The sequence below is a fragment of the Elaeis guineensis genome, chromosome 10 (assembly GCF_000442705.2).
Source record: "Elaeis guineensis isolate ETL-2024a chromosome 10, EG11, whole genome shotgun sequence".
Taxonomy (NCBI): domain Eukaryota; kingdom Viridiplantae; phylum Streptophyta; class Magnoliopsida; order Arecales; family Arecaceae; genus Elaeis; species Elaeis guineensis.
This window is the reverse complement of record NC_026002.2, coordinates 18,185,108-18,200,740: the sequence shown is the minus strand read 5'-3', so window position 1 is coordinate 18,200,740 and position 15,633 is coordinate 18,185,108. Positions and strand designations below refer to the sequence as shown.

Sequence of the window (15,633 nt, the reverse complement as noted above, 5' to 3'; positions counted from 1 at the left end):
GAGCTACATAACGACCGAGACATCTTCATGTTAGGTGAACACTTCCATTTTACTTGAAGTCTCTTTAACTCCTCACTCAATGGCGAACGTCTCTATTGTCTTTCCCTGAAGAAAGATTCAGGTTCGGTAAAACCAATGTTGCTCATTGGAATTGGAATTATTTTCTTAGAGGAACCAATGGATGGAAAATTCAGATATTGGCTTGAACAAGACAGCAAGATACTGTTATAATCAAGGGCTGTCCAATCAAATGATTAATTCATCACATGAAAAAGCATATATTTGCAATATTTCATTTCCTGAGAAGTCATTATTATAATATTTTTTAACAGAACGCTTGGAACTTAGAGACAAATATCACAAGTTACATGATAGTGATGTAATAAGTCTGATCAATTACATGTAAATTACTTTTATAGTTAATGCTGATCTTCGGATCTCAAGTTCTCAATGTACCTACGGGTCCTATTATCTTGTTATATGATTTAACTTGATGTGAACCTTTATTCTCCAAAAAAAAAAAAAAAAAAATCTTGTACCCATCAATTAAGACACCCGATATTGAACTAAAATAAGAGCCGACATGAATAGCACAAAAATGTTATCTATTTGACAGCTTCATTGGACAGATCTTTTTGAGGAATTCTGTAGAGATGATCCACTTTGTTTTTTTTTTTTTTTTAATTTTTATAATCATATTTGAGTTATTTCTGGATTTTCATGCAAGAACAGTCTAATTTTGAAATTTTCACATATTTTTATTCTAAGTTTTACTTAAATGTGTATTGTATGCTCAACACACACACACACACACTCAATAATCAATAAAAAGCACTCAAAAACTTAAAACTTATAAAATAGAAATAGAAAACAAAAAAAGAGGACCATTTTTGCAAAATTCAAACTAGTGAGATTATGAAGGGAAAAGATAGAAAGCAAATGGGCATAGGGCACCTGAAGCTTCAGCACTCATTGGAACTGATTGTACTAATCGGTGTACCTTTGCATCTTATTTAAGTGCAGAATTCTGAATCTAATAATGCATGGTAATAAGATCCATGGAACTGAGGTCATTCGATCTCAAATGAAGCTAAACGTCCTACAGCAACGAGTTTCCACTAATGATAATGAGACATCTTGGAGGCCTCAGCTGTAGATGGTTTCCTGTCATGGCCTTTGGACCTAGGCACAGCATGAAGCAGGACTTCAGGATATCAGAAACCACACATCCAGTTGTAGCTGTTTGCTTCTATAATGTTGCACCACAATTCTGTTTTTATCGAAGATAGACTTTCCGCATACTACAATCGGCTCGAAGTATGCACTTGTTCAACATCAAGATCATTACAGATGATCAGGCATTGGCCATACATATCCTACCAAATCACAAGGCTCTGCCATTGGAGCTCACATCTCATCGAGGAAAATATCAAATGCTTGCTACTGAAAAGAAAAAAGAAAGAAAATATCAAATGCTTGACCGAAACTAAGGATAACTCCTTCACACTGTGCACCTGATAAAGATGCAGATGGGTTAGCCAATGGCGGACTGATGGACATCATCAAATGTCTCGAATTATCAGAGCTGTTGTACACTTCAATTATGGGTAATGCGGTAAAGCCCTTAACTCCCACATCCTTGAATACATAATCAAAAGGGGTAAAATGGGAGCAGGACACTATCTACGACCAACACCTGCAGCTATTGCATCACCCAATTCATGCATGGTAAATACAAGACAGATATGCTCAAGCTGTTACACTAAAAATGCTAAAGAACAAAGAGAAAAGGAAAAAGAAAAGAATCACAAGGAGCCTTCAGTTAAGCGAACTTGGCAATAAACTTCTTCTGACTGCAGTTGAGCATCTCACTTAAGCTACAACATATGTTCTTCTTCTTCAGCACCTTCTGTCGAAACACCAGACTCTTCTTTAGACCATGCCGAAAGAATTCAGGGCAATCTGTTATCTCACTGATTTCCCTCCCCATCTCTTCCACCAAGAACTTGATTCTGGGTTCCAAGGAATTTTTGACACTCTTGATTAAAACAGGAGGATATCCAGCCACCAATACTGCAATTTGTTCATCGTAAAACCCACATCTCTTTAAGAAAACTAAATTGGGTCTCAACACCTTATTCACATCCCTACACAATACCTCGGGGAAATTCAGAACCACCCTTTGAAGCTCAAACTCATTTAACCCTATTGACTTAAGAAACTCTGCTGTAGGCTGGAGCCGTTTCTCAACACTGTAACCCATGATGAATGGATTCTTTACCAAAATTTTTCCGATCAGCACTTCCTTATTAAGTCCTAAGCTTGCAAAGAAATCTACAATCTGAGAAAATTTGGTCTCAATGCTGTAACTGATGAGCCTTGGGTTGAGCAAGAGCAACCTCCGAAGTTGCTTTTCAGAGACCCCCAATGCCTGGAAGAAGGCTAATAGCGGGCAAAGCTTCTCTTCCACACTGTGAGAGAGTATGTGAGGAAACTTGGTTATGGCCAAAGCGACATCGCCAGGTTTTGTTCCCAAGGTTGCAAGGCATTGGACCATAGGCACAAGCTTCTCATTCAAGCCTAGAGCAAGGATCTTGGGACACTTGGAAACAACACAAGGAAGCTTCCTCTCTTGAATCCCAATACTTTTCAAGTAATTCCAGTTCTCACAGGCTCTCTCGCCATCAGCAACTTCAAGCCACTTGCATCTTCTGAACATTAATTGTATGCTTTCATCATCAAACCCTTTCTCTCTAAAGAATGATCTTATACTAATCTTCTGGTCGCTGCTCCTTTCCATGGTTCCTATTTTTTAAATTGAATAAAATTTAATATTGAGTACAAATAACTTAATACCAAAATGGACTAATCAAAGCAGTGGATCTAACTATGACAAAAATCAAACCATGATTCATGAACTAGCAACTGAGAGTAAGAACAAACTATCAAAAACAAAAAGAACATTGAATTTCCAGAATAGGGAGCTTTTATTTTCCCAACTGAAGCTATTGCATATAAATCAAAATCTGCTTCCACAGATCAGATAAATCCAATAAGAAAACCAGGACCTGTGATTGGAAAAACAAAGGGAAGGTTACTGTTATGAAGAAAACTAAATGAGATGAATAGACTCCAGTTCGCAAGGAGATAAATTATTAAATTCTTTCTTTTTTTTTTTTTCAGGAACAATGCTATATCAATCCTCTTATATCCGGTACTTCCGATGCTTCACGACAATTTGAACAAGATTTTGGTTTGAACAGTCGTGACGAAAATCTGATATGGGCTATTTTCAAAGCAATGCAGTTTGCTTTGCCTTCGAGAAGAAGTCAAGAACTAAATCAAAATTCATGAACTCAAAACTGACACAAACAAACCATCAAACACCAAACAGAATAAATTGCAAAACTACGGCGGCTATCCTTCTCCCTATTGAAGCTGGTGTGAAGTCAAATTCTTCCATTACTTTAAAAATTTTCCAACATCCACAGTTTAAGCAAGGGGTAGATGCACCCTTAAAACAAAACCAAGAGACAGAATTTCAAGAAGTAATAAAGTATAAACAACAAGCGCAAACACAAAACAGGTGATTGGTGTTGTCTAATAGACAATCAACATAAATTGGTACACAGTCGTCCTAGATTACAAATAAATCACGTTTGGATTCCATAATCTCACTACTTGTATAACAATTCAAACGATAGAGTAGCTTTAGATGATAATAGAAAGATTAAATAAGAAATGAAGATGAGAGCATAAGTCCACCAGAAAGGAGGAGAATGGGAAGAAAAACCCTCACCTTCTTGTGACGAATCTCCAGTTCAACCAAAGCTACTGCCTGAACCCATGGCCGAAACTTATGGTTCTCCCATCTGCTGACGAGATGATTGAACGAAAGAGGCCTTATCCCTCCTCACGCTCATCATTTTTCTGATGACGAAATTACCCTCATACCCCTGACAAACTCTTAAAACAATCGCGACACTCATGGGTAATTCAGTAATTCCATGAATCCCCACAATTTTATCCTTCTCTCTGGAGCAGAGAAGAAGGCCGCAATGCAAGCTAGGTTTAGGTTTTGCCAGCTTCTCCGTAACCACCTCTCCCATTTTGCCCAAAGATTCGATATTGGAGAGCTCTTCGACCGCGGCTTTGCTCTTTCGCTCTGTGTCCTATACCCTTTTCAGCACTAGCCCCAGTAGGCCCATGAGAGGCGAGAGAAGAAGAGAGGACTCCTCCGAGGATCTCTTCCTCAAAGTCTCAACTTCGGGGACGATGGCGATGAGGAGAGCGCGGAAAGGACAAGGCCTTTGAGAGGGGAGAGGAGACTTGATGAAGGATCCGAAGATCTCTTCCCCGAGCTCAAAGATCAGGATGGGATAATGGGTAGAGGCAGTCGAGCACCGGAGAGCCGAGTCCCAAATTGACCCTTGAGGGGAGAACGGAGAGAAGATTTCGGCCTTCAAAAAATTGAATCTTGGAGATGCTGACAGTGGTGGAAAGATGGACGGAGCTCCTCAGAAGCCATCAAAACAATCCTCTGGACCGGACTTTGTGATGCTGGAGTCTCCTTCTGAAGATGCTGATAAAATTTTCAGGAAAATGAAGGAGACGGGTCTCATCCCGAATGCGGTTGCCATGCTTGATGGGCTACGCAAGGATGGACTGATTCAAGAAGCAATGAAGCTATTCGTGTTAATGCGTGAGAAAGCAACAACCCCTGAGGTTGTGATTTATACGGCCATTGTGTAAGGGTTTTGCAAGGCGGCAAAGTTTGATGATGCAAAGTGGATTTTCATGAAGATGCACGAGAATGGGATTGTGCCGAATGCATTTAACTATGCAGTCCTGATTCAGAGCTTGTGCAAAGAGAAAAAATTGGAGGATTCTGTTGAGTTCTGCATGGGGACGTTGGATGCCGGACATCCACCAAATGCGTCAACTTTCACTGTTTTGGTTGATGGGTATTGCAGGAAGGGGATGGAAGAAGCTGGGAGCTTAGCAAGGACTTTGAGGGAGAGAGGTTTTGCTGTGGATGAGAAAGTTGTTAGAGAGCATTTGGACAAGAAAGGTCCATTCTCTCCAATGGTTAGGGAAGCTATTTTTGGAGAGAATCTCACAGAGACCCTTTTGATCTCGCCCTGGGTTTAACAGGTGAGTACAACCTTTTGTCCAGTTTCTATTGATGTATTCTTCTTGATATTGGTCTCTAATTTTTGGTACAGTATCTAATGTGCAACTGACTCTTTTGAAAAGAATTCATGAGAATCATATTGCATGTGTGAATCGTTATTGGTGCTGGAAATGTGATGGATAGAGATAAGTCGTGAGGATTATGATATAGAAAATAAGAACTTTGTGTTTTGGTGTCTTTTAACAAATTCTGAAAACATCTTCTCCATTTTTCTCCCCCTAATATTTTTTGTTTGCTTATGCTTTTCATTATCTCCATGAGGATATACTACTTTTATTTCACTAATGAAACTGGTTTGGTGCGGCATTATCCTTTATGAAAGGAAGTATTCAAGGTGCTCAATTTTTTCCCAAGTACAAAACTGGACATTATTCTTGATGAAATTCAGAAACCTTGAAGCAAAAATATCAAGTCCCTCAAATTACTCAGGTCGACATGCTTTTGTTCTATATTACTGGTAATTCATGATCATTGGAATGCGACTTTGTTGAGATGATTATGTAAGCATTATCACCAGGTGTCCCATGCATCGGTGATTGGCTTTATGAGCCAATTTTTACCACTTCACTCTGTCATAGGCTGATTTCCCCTATCAATGCAAATCCTTAGTATCTGTGTGATTTCTATATAGGCTCTTGATTAGCATCGTGTTACCAAAGATGAAGATTGTAATCAGAAAACATATATCTTTGGCATCCTATGTAGCTAGCCACTCCGTGGACATCATTTGGGACAGCTTGTCCTCGACCACTTCCCAACTTTGGGATATCTTATATTCGAACTTCTGTGGATGTATATATTCTAGGGCGATTTAATCCACCTGTCTGATTAAAAAAAAAGGGAAAAAGAAAAGAAAGCATATCTCTTGTTGCTGCTTTGTTATTTTCTTGTGTTTTCTTTTTGGATTCTTTCCCATTTGTTAAGTTGCTTGAAGAAATGCACAACATGATCTTTTTTCAAGAGGTCGAAGAGTGATGCATTATAATTCAAGAAAAGGGAAGAATTTGCATGTTGTCTTTTTCGCTACTGTCAATAATGCTCAAGAAGAAAGACTCTAGGAGAAGAAACAAAAGCACAAAAGGTGAAAACAATTGGCAAGAAAAGGTGACCCATAGGTGGGTTACTTTTGTATGCTTACAACACCTTGCCACCAATTTTTTTGTTTGATACACTTTCTCACACCTTTTAATATTCAGTATATCTTGAACTGTCTTATCACGGGTATGGCATAGAATTCATTTAATAAGAAGCTAAAATACTTGGAATTTTTCACCTACCAAACCATAATAACATTGAAATAAATGTCTTATCATCTATTCTAATATACGATGCAAACTTCCTTATAGTGCTTACATGTGAGGCACCTCACATCATCAGCAACTCTACTTGGTTTCCCATTTGTTTACCTGTCTTATTTTCAAAACCACATGAATTGGGTAGCTAGGATAGTTAGAGCATGTTGTTAACCATAAGGCCAAAGGTTTGAGCTTTCCTATTGCATTTATTACTTATTCAAATAAAACTCGCCCTTTCTTTTTGTTAAAGAAAACATATGTATCACATGTGCGACATTCTTGTTACTTGATAATTTATACATGTTGAGAAGCACGTGTTTTAAAATTTAAATACTATTATTTTGTCTTTCCTTTAGAATTATTCTGGAGGAATGGGAAAAGTGAGTTGGTGCATTTATAGCATCCTCACCAATATCTCTTATATATACAATTGTACCATCAAAGTAGTGCCTTTAAGGTTGTTTACTCCATTCTAATAATTTTAACTGACATATTGATCTTTATATATACAATTCTACCATCAAAGTAGTGCCTATAAGGTTGTTTACTTCATTCTAATAACTAACATATTGATCTTTGACTTAGAACCTTACCAATTTTCAATGCAAACTCAAATGAAAACCATATTGTGATATGCCAGCAATATAATTGTCATGCCCCAAATCTAGAAAATGGCATGGCCATGCTACCGTGGGGTACTGCCCACGATAACATGAAGCCAACTATAGTAATTTATAACAAAATCCAACTCATAAAGAATATAAAAAAAGGAGCCCAAAATCTCCCATCAATTAAATAAAGAAACAAGTGCTGATACAAAGGTTCTAAATCCAAAATTCAAATGTTCAAAAAATTATAATCTCAAAAAATGCATAAAATCATTAACTATAGGTCTATAATCAACTAATAAACTAGAATTCTATTACAAAGCCTTGAAGCTTGCTAGCGTGAACTCTAAGTCTGGATCACTTCCCCCCTTCTGGTGGAGAAATTATTGCATGCACCAGGTCCAAGTGAACCAGAGCAAATCTCAGAGCATATGCACGGTGGATGGTGTGCAATCGGGAATTGGTGAAGTACAAGGGTTAATGTGGCGTGTTATCCACTGTGGGATTTGGCGCGGTCCAATTGCACCTGGTGCATACAATACTTAGACCTTCTAGTGACCTTCTTTATCCAAAAAGAATAAAAAGAAAAGCAAGCTGCATAGCTCAATAAATAAACCTTACACTAGCTTATTGAATCAAGCATAAATTGTATTCAATTATTTTTGTTCGAATCTGTTCACTCTTTCTCGAGTCTTCTCTCTTTTATTTTCTTGATACCAATCACTCGGCAAATGTTAAATCCTCTTACGTAGATATGAAGAAGAATCTAGACATCTCTAATTGCTCTAAGCTATTGTCAATCACAAAATGAATTTTAAAAATTAAAAAATAAATATTGGCCTATCTGGTTCTTAAACATGTGCATGTTTTCCCTTCTTTGTACAAACCTGCATCTATTAATGTTTTTTTAATTGATAAAAATATTCATTAACTGGTGATCGATATGCTACTTGCAATTAAATTTGTTATCAATGGGTTCTAGTTATATGTCATGGTTGGAAGTTATATCCAGGTTTATATGTTGTTCTGCTCTTCATCTTGTGTAAATAGAGAGGTCCGCTTAAGTGTCATTATTAATCAAGGGACTTCAATTTCTGTAGCATGATAATTGAGGGGAAAAAATTAATTATAAATGAGTTTGAGTATATGCTAAATGTGAATGCCATTGTATAAGAATTTGAATCAGCAATAAACTCTGTACTGTAGCCAAATTGCTCATGCCTAGTTTACATCGTTTCCCTTTGAAAGTTCCTTCAAGCAACAAGTATTGATCTATTTCCAAATTTTTTCTGTGACATCCTGGTAAGAAAACACAGATCCATCTTCTTTGCAAAGTTGCATGTTATCATTACCCACTTGTTATCTTAGAAGTAGCCATTCGACAAGTTTTACATCATCTGCATCGACAGATACATGCTGTTCCACCAGCATGTTCCCACTGAAAAATAAAGATAAATTGCATTTTGAATGTTATGTGCACAACAACGTTGCAAGTATTTTTTAACGTTGTTCATCCACCAGGCAGCTTCTATTTGATCTCTGAGAGGTTATTGTTCTGCAATGACCACATTTAGCCTGGCTTTTAATTGAGTTAGATAGTGTGCTTTGAGGATGGACTACCATCTACTTCCCACTGGTAGGCTCACATTTTAGATCTAAATCCTTTTGTTACTTCAACAAGTTCGCGAGAAGCATTGCCACATTTGTGACACGTTGAAATGCAAGCTCTGCTACTGCAATATATATCTTCTGCCTTGGCATGCTACAAATTTTCTTGATTTATGTTGCAACCAGTTTCTTAAGAATCATTTCACACAAGGGATAAGAATGAGATTAAATCTAAGTTTTTCCATGGAGGAACTACAGTTCTCCTAACGAGCCATATTAGAGATTTCATAGTTCAGCAAAAGCTATCACTGATAAACTATAACTATTAATGCGGTAAAGCCTACACTAGGAATTCATAACGATCCGTACCAAATAAAAAAGGAAAAAATTGTCGCCGTATGAGAGGCCTATAATAAGGTTTTTAAAGCTTGTCCAACCCATACTAATCCAGCAGGTATAGAATCCAAATGTAAACCTGACCAAGTTCTGTTTGATCTCTTGAATATCCCAAATGCATCCCAATGATGAAATCCGAACATGTTTTCTGAGGTATGTTCAGACAGATTGATGGATCTATGTCGGAAACTACATCACCTTGTTTTTGATAACAGTAATGTGGCAAGATGAATCACCATTATTGAACACAATGAAGAAAGGAGGGTCGTCATTTGCCTGTTGAATGGCTGTGAGGGACGTAAACAGGCAAGAACCAAGGCATTGAGACATAGCTTGTTACTGCCATCACTCAACCTAACAGCCCAACAATGTGCTGCTGGATTTGTACATATTTTATACTAAAGCTTACTTGACAAATTTTTTAGCAAACCAACCTTGACCAATCGACCAATTTTACTTGGTCATTTAAACAACCAGAAGCACATTACTATATTAATCCTGCTTCAAAACAGACTGTTACAACAGTTTCAAAGGCCCCTATTAGGTTAGATATATAGGGCCAAGATATTGCAAAAGCTACATATGCTGAAGATACAAGGAAAATTGAGCTAAATAACACTATATCTTGGTTACATAACACATACTTCAGAATTCATTTATTAATAACATCAGAATTCAAGAAAAGGTAGCCCTCACAGAGGATACTCAAAGATTTTGCCGAGCCCATGATTACCATAATATCATTGTTACATCGAATAGTCTCTCGTAAATGACTAGCAGTCAAGATGATAGCCATGTTCCTTGAGCGATCTGATGCAGTCATCAAACATCTCCTCTATACCTCTAAACATGAAGCCCAAGTCCTGCAGCTTGGATGTATTGAACTCATAGTAAGGTGTCTTTCCATAGTAGTTCTTAAATCTGCACACTTAAGAGTGATTACGATTAATTTCAATCCAGGTAATAAACTAATGCAACTGTGATTACCTCTTTGAGAGAGATGAAAGGGCAAAGCACCACCTATTTTCATTAAGAAAATGAAACAAAACTATGGTTCTTGAAATGCACAAATGCAAAACGTCTTGGTTGAAAAAGTTCGAAATTTGAACCATTGGTGTTAATTTTGCTGCTATAATTATTTTTATCTGCCGCCCCATCCTTATTGATTTTCTGCAACTGCAAATCAATACAATTCTTAATATACACCTTTCAGACTTTCTAGAAGTCCCCTGTTTTTTTTTTTTCCCCTTTTCTTTTTTTTTTCTGCTGGAATTCTACCGGACTGGACTATCAGTACATGTTTCATGAATTCAAAATCTCCAGATGCTATTTCTCAGAAGAAAATCCATGTGCTGAATAATTTTGAGATGTCAAACTAGGTACTAAAGTCGCAAGGCGATCACTACAGGGACGTGCTCTTGCTAATAACTATATTTGTTTTAGTCAAATTGTAACCTCTTTAGAATCTTGATTACTGATAAGTTTTAAGGCAATCAGGAAAATAAACCTTTTAGGAATGGGCAACGATGGATAACGCTTTGCAATTATGCCAGCTAATTCATGGTTATCAAGAACAGGAGAACTGCAAAGGTATCTCCCATGAGCTTTGGCATCTTCATACACTAGAATGTGGCAGCGTGCAACATCATCAATATGAACATATCCCATTCTGCCATGCAATGAAAACCTCTCATTGTCTCCTGCAAAACATTTTCTCTTAAAACTTCAAGTGTACCAGAAAGAAAGATTAAAACAAAGCATCAAGAATTAAATGGATAGCATTATGACGTGAGGCTACATTCTGAGGCTTTACGTTGAAATTGTTCTTTGTTACCCAGTTTCATTCAGGAATTCACTTTTAAAATTTTAGATGCTAAAAGATGTCCTGCTATTGAATTGACCTTTTTATTCCTCTTTCTGGATAAGGCTAAAAAAGGACTTGAAGAATATCATATGAGAGGAAGGGAACCATCATGAAGAACATTTTGGTTACTAAAAATGGAAGAGGCAAAGGCCATAAAGAAGGGGGATAGTTTCCTCAATGAACGGTTTCCAAAGATATTTTCCTACTAAAAATAGTCAATCAATCTTTTGTTTTTTAAACTAATAACTTGGTAAAAACATTCAAAACATTAGAAAGGTTTTGAAAGAAGTTTTGTCTCTTGTGCTAACTCAAACATGCCTTTAGAAATATAGTAAAAAAAAATAGCTTCTTCAGGATTTGCATTACCTCTAAGCAAGCCAAGAACATCTGAAGCAGTTAGGCATAAGTCATGGGGCAAACTGGGTCCTATGACAAATGCTGGAAGCACGGTCACAAGGTCAATGTTATTCTCCCTTGCAAATTCCCAAGCTGCCTTCTCTGCTAGAATTTTTGCCAGGGCATACCATAGCTTGAATAGCCAAGAAAAATCATTGTAAGGACAAAGCAGAATACAACCTGCTTTCTAACTAAGCACGTAAGAACAAAAACATGATTCACTAGGTATAGCACCACTTGTAACCTAAATGGGAAGGACCAATTTGTATATACTGTAACAGAGAAACATCTTAGATACAATATCATATAAGGCACAAAATGATCCAATCTAGGGTATGCATAAGAAAATAGAATTGTGTAGTTCAAGTTTACCTGGAGCCTTTCGCAAAGTTCCAAAGAGCTCCATGATGTCTCATCCAAGGGTACTTTAGGGTGATGTCCTCTTTTATTCTCACAGTAGAGGATGATGATGTAAGAACAACCCTTTTAAGTGCTTGGTCTTCTTGCATGATCGTAATACATTTAAGGTGCCATTGATTGCAGGATCCAAAATTCCAACCTGAAAGAACATAATTAACCATAATCACAAGCTTAGAAATTATCGCCAATGTTGAGAAAGTCAAATCTAAGTTCAGCATATTCATTGATTTTATCAATTTCTTGTTTTCTTGTCTAGTCTTCCACAGGTCATATGAATGAATCTAAGGGAGAATGAGTTTCTGTGAGCCTTTGCACCAAACTTCTAATTTTAGAAAGAACAAAAAAAAGCAAAGACAAATAGTAACAATGTGCTGATTGGCTCAGAGAATACATATATAAAATGCAATGCACATGCCAAAAGTATTGGGCAGCTGCAGCATGCCTTTGGATCAGTGTGGTCTCTGAGGACAGGAGATGCAATGTGGAAGACGCCCTTGCATCCCATGATAGCCTCATCAAAACTGCCCTCTTCCATGAGATCAGCCTTCACAAGTTGAAGCCTCTCTCTTGCTCCTTCCAATTCCCAGAGGTGTGAAGTTTTCTTGTAATCTCCTGTAAAAACCACTAATCTTATTTTATCCTATCTAGCTAATAATATTTATGAAAACATGGTAACATAACTGTTATCAAAGAGTTCAGGTCCTAAACAATGTGACGACAGAAAATTAACTAACAAAATGGAACTGAGAGTTACAAAGGAAGGTAATGCCACCTGGGTCTCTTACTGTTCCTCTCACGTGATATCCAGAATCAAGAAGTCGCTTCACAAGCCATGAAGCAATAAAGCCAGAGGCACCCGTCACACATACTTTTCCTTTGGTGCCAGGGATCATGTCCATTATGTAAATGTGAAAATGCACTTGAGCTCTGTTGCACCACAGCTTTGTATATATGGAGTGGCACCAGACTCTGGAGCCAGCAAAGAACAAGATAGGGTGTGTCATACCATTTTTGTGATCATCATTGTTAGGTAATAAAGGGTGAGGTTGAAAGTAGATGAAACATTTATATTGGAAGGCCCTGCATTAAGAAAGTAACACCAAGTAGCAATGAGCTTGTTGTGATCCCATCCACTGTTCTTCGAGTTAGGTGTCCTTGGATCTATTAGCATAAATTGAGTCATAAGATTTCCATGCATTCAGGACAAACCCGTTTAGCAAACCTGTATTGCACATGATCTCTGAAGTAACAGTGTGCTATACAGAAACACAAGGTCAATTTCGCTTATAATTGGGTAAGGCAAATGGCTGAACAAGTGAATGCTTTACGCACTAGAGATGAAATATTTCATAGTTTACTGAAACACTGTTCACTAAGCTAAATAAAAAAGAAATGTATAAATTTCAGAACAGTATCTTGACTACAAGCTAAGTTATTAAAGGAACCAAAAGACTAGAAACATTTTGCTTAAAAAAGACTGGAAATATGAAAAGGTACTTACACAATCTTTAAAAAAATTACCACATCATTTACAATTAGTTGTACAAATTCCATCTTCCAAAATCATTTAACCTCTGTTATTCATACTATCAGAAACAATCTTATACCACATGTACTTCTCAACCGCACATGCTCTTCTAGCCATCAGGAAAACTAGAGGGGCCATCCTGCAGGATTCAATTTGCCATCAATAATCTGGGCCTGCATATGTTATAATCTGTGTAGCAATGAAAGCTTTCTGCCATCATGGATATGGGAAACCATACGATATCACATTAACTGAAGTCTGTTTCTGAATAACCAGACTAACTTTTCTAAAAACTGAAAACAACATCTCTCAACCCATTTTGCTTGGGCCTGCCTTAAACATAAAGTTCCACGTTTGTGCAGTCATCACTGTGTTACAATGTCTCAGTTTGGTTTCTTGGCTTCCAAGGAGAGCACTTCAGTTCATGTCTCGACAGATCTGCACAACAATTAGCTAAGAATTTTAAAAGCTCCTGGGAGGTCTGCAAATCAAACTTTCTTATTGTAACAATTCTTCTTCCTAAAACTTAGAATAATATTAATATCATTTTGCATTCAATTTTAAAGATCCTTTTAGTTCTGTCCACAAATGGCATAAAAGTTAATGTATTATAAACCCAAAACTTAAAAAGTAAATAGGCATACATGAAGATTACCTGAAAATTTGAGGCACAAAAACATGAATAACGTTCAAGAATATTTAATGATGGTCCTATTTGGGGAAGATATACAGCTACTGTTGAAATAATTTGACAAAACTATCATCTTTTGTATCATTTGCCAAAAACATGACAGGTACCCCTGGAAAGAAAAAAGGATGCTGCATTCATCAAATCCAACTTCAGACAGCTGAATGAAGTAAATCTTCAAAGAAATTGACATCATCACCAAACACCCCCTATTAAAAGCAGCAATGGAATATTCATAGTAAAGCTCGATGATATGACTATAATTTGATCAGAAACCAAAAGCACTTCATCACTAAAATGCAAATCATTTCCTCATCTATTTGGTGTCAGCCATTAGTCCATAATGTAAAGTACAGCCTCATCAAAAAAAAAAAAAAAAAAGAAAGAAAGAAAAAAAAAAAGAGTCAGGCATTAGGACCAACTAAATTCAAGCAGATATCTACCAAATTCAAGTAAGTCTTGCATGAAGGTTCATGCAATGAAGTTCTGCAAGATAAGAATCAAATAACCAGTCAGATAATAACTAAACTCATCTTTCTACGCTAGAAGCCCGCAACTTTGAAGCAAGAGCTTCCAGGATTCCATCAAAGCTACTAAACCTCGAGCTCACGACATCCACACGCACCCCGAACCTCTCCACCCCTTTGGCCGTCACCGGCCCGTGCGCACCGACCAGTATCTCAGGCCACCGCCGTATCACCTTCTCCCAATCCCACCCTGCCGCCTCCAACCCCTTCATCAGCCCCTCCACCTCCGCGGAGCTCGTGAACACCATCGCATCCAATGTTCCCTTCAACTTCATCAAAACTTCCACACACCCGGGCCCCGCCCACCGAGTCTCGTACGCCGGAACCCTCACCGGAATCCACCCCGCCGCCTCCAGATCCCCGACGAAGGTCGGGATCACCGGTGGCTCCTCCAGATCGACGACGGTCGGCACAGGGCACAGGACCCTCCTCCCCAATCCGTCCCCCAGCGCCGCCACGAGCCCCGCTGGAGAAGCGATCTCAGGCACAAGAACCTTAATCCGGCTAGTGTTCCTGCAAAGCCGGGAGAGGAACCCCCCCTCATGGAGCAGCTCAGCGTCTTTGCCGAGAGCGGCAACCGTGAAGGGCTCCCCGGCCTCGGCGAGCGGCGGCGGACCGCCCGCGGCGAGGGCTAGGGCGAAGGCGGCGATGCCGGTGCGGGAGGTGAAAGCAAGTGCGGCGAATGAGTCTAGGGTTCTGCCATGGAGGTAGGGTTCGACGGCGGCGAGTGTGCGGGGGGTGGGCTCGACGGCGACGGTAGGGACAGGGAGTGGGTTGGCACCGTGGAGCTCGAGGAGGCGGGTGAGACGCCCGGCGTAAGTTAGCGGGGTGGTGAAGGCAATCCGGCGGCCGGAGAGGGGGTTTTGGGCGGGGATTGGTGGCGGGCCCACCGCCGTTACCGTCGCCGTTATCACTGCCATCGCCTCTTTCCCCGCCAGTGGAGGTATGGATTATGGGAAGTGTCCGTGTGAACTGCACGTGAGGAGGGGAAGTGACCCGCTTAGGGTTACAAGAGAAGACTTCATGCATCAGGTCAGATTAGGTTTGTATCAGGCTTGCTGGCCTCTTTTAGAACTAATTTGTCAATTGTCATGATATCTTGCTCTCGA

General features: G+C 38.8%; 3 protein-coding genes and 1 pseudogene across 3 annotated transcripts; 1 reads left to right on the top strand and 3 right to left on the bottom strand.

The window, feature by feature from the left end:
- Positions 1 to 1,532: 1,532 nt before the first annotated feature.
- On the bottom strand, positions 1,533 to 3,929 carry LOC105052886 (uncharacterized). Its single transcript, XM_019853155.3, has 2 exons — positions 3,800 to 3,929; positions 1,533 to 2,805 (listed from the first exon to the last, which is right to left on the bottom strand). The coding sequence occupies exon 2, from the start codon at positions 2,798 to 2,800 to the stop codon at positions 1,823 to 1,825; it is 978 nt and encodes a 325-aa protein (XP_019708714.1). The 5' UTR covers positions 2,801 to 2,805; positions 3,800 to 3,929; the 3' UTR covers positions 1,533 to 1,822.
- Positions 3,930 to 4,267: 338 nt separating this feature from the next.
- On the top strand, positions 4,268 to 5,286 carry LOC105052887 (uncharacterized; annotated as a pseudogene).
- Positions 5,287 to 9,589: 4,303 nt separating this feature from the next.
- Positions 9,590 to 14,530, bottom strand: LOC105052888 (tetraketide alpha-pyrone reductase 1). The gene is given in 10 exon segments (XM_019853485.3): positions 9,590 to 10,022; positions 10,609 to 10,801; positions 11,332 to 11,494; positions 11,734 to 11,795; positions 11,798 to 11,857; positions 11,860 to 11,920; positions 12,224 to 12,393; positions 12,554 to 12,750; positions 13,283 to 13,747; positions 13,965 to 14,530. Coding segments are annotated over 9 exon segments (1,107 nt in total). The 5' UTR covers positions 13,336 to 13,747; positions 13,965 to 14,530; the 3' UTR covers positions 9,590 to 9,874.
- LOC140850759 (uncharacterized) lies at positions 14,527 to 15,444 on the bottom strand. The gene has a single exon (XM_029266965.2). The coding sequence runs from the start codon at positions 15,442 to 15,444 to the stop codon at positions 14,527 to 14,529; it is 918 nt and encodes a 305-aa protein (XP_029122798.1).
- Positions 15,445 to 15,633: the final 189 nt, after the last annotated feature.

Bases quoted from the DNA above. Each gene is read 5' to 3' on its own strand.
- LOC105052886 (XM_019853155.3), bottom strand. From the start codon at position 2,800: ATGGAAAGGAGCAGCGACCAGAAGATTAGTATAAGATCATTCTTTAGA.
- LOC140850759 (XM_029266965.2), bottom strand. From the start codon at position 15,444: ATGGCAGTGATAACGGCGACGGTAACGGCGGTGGGCCCGCCACCAATC.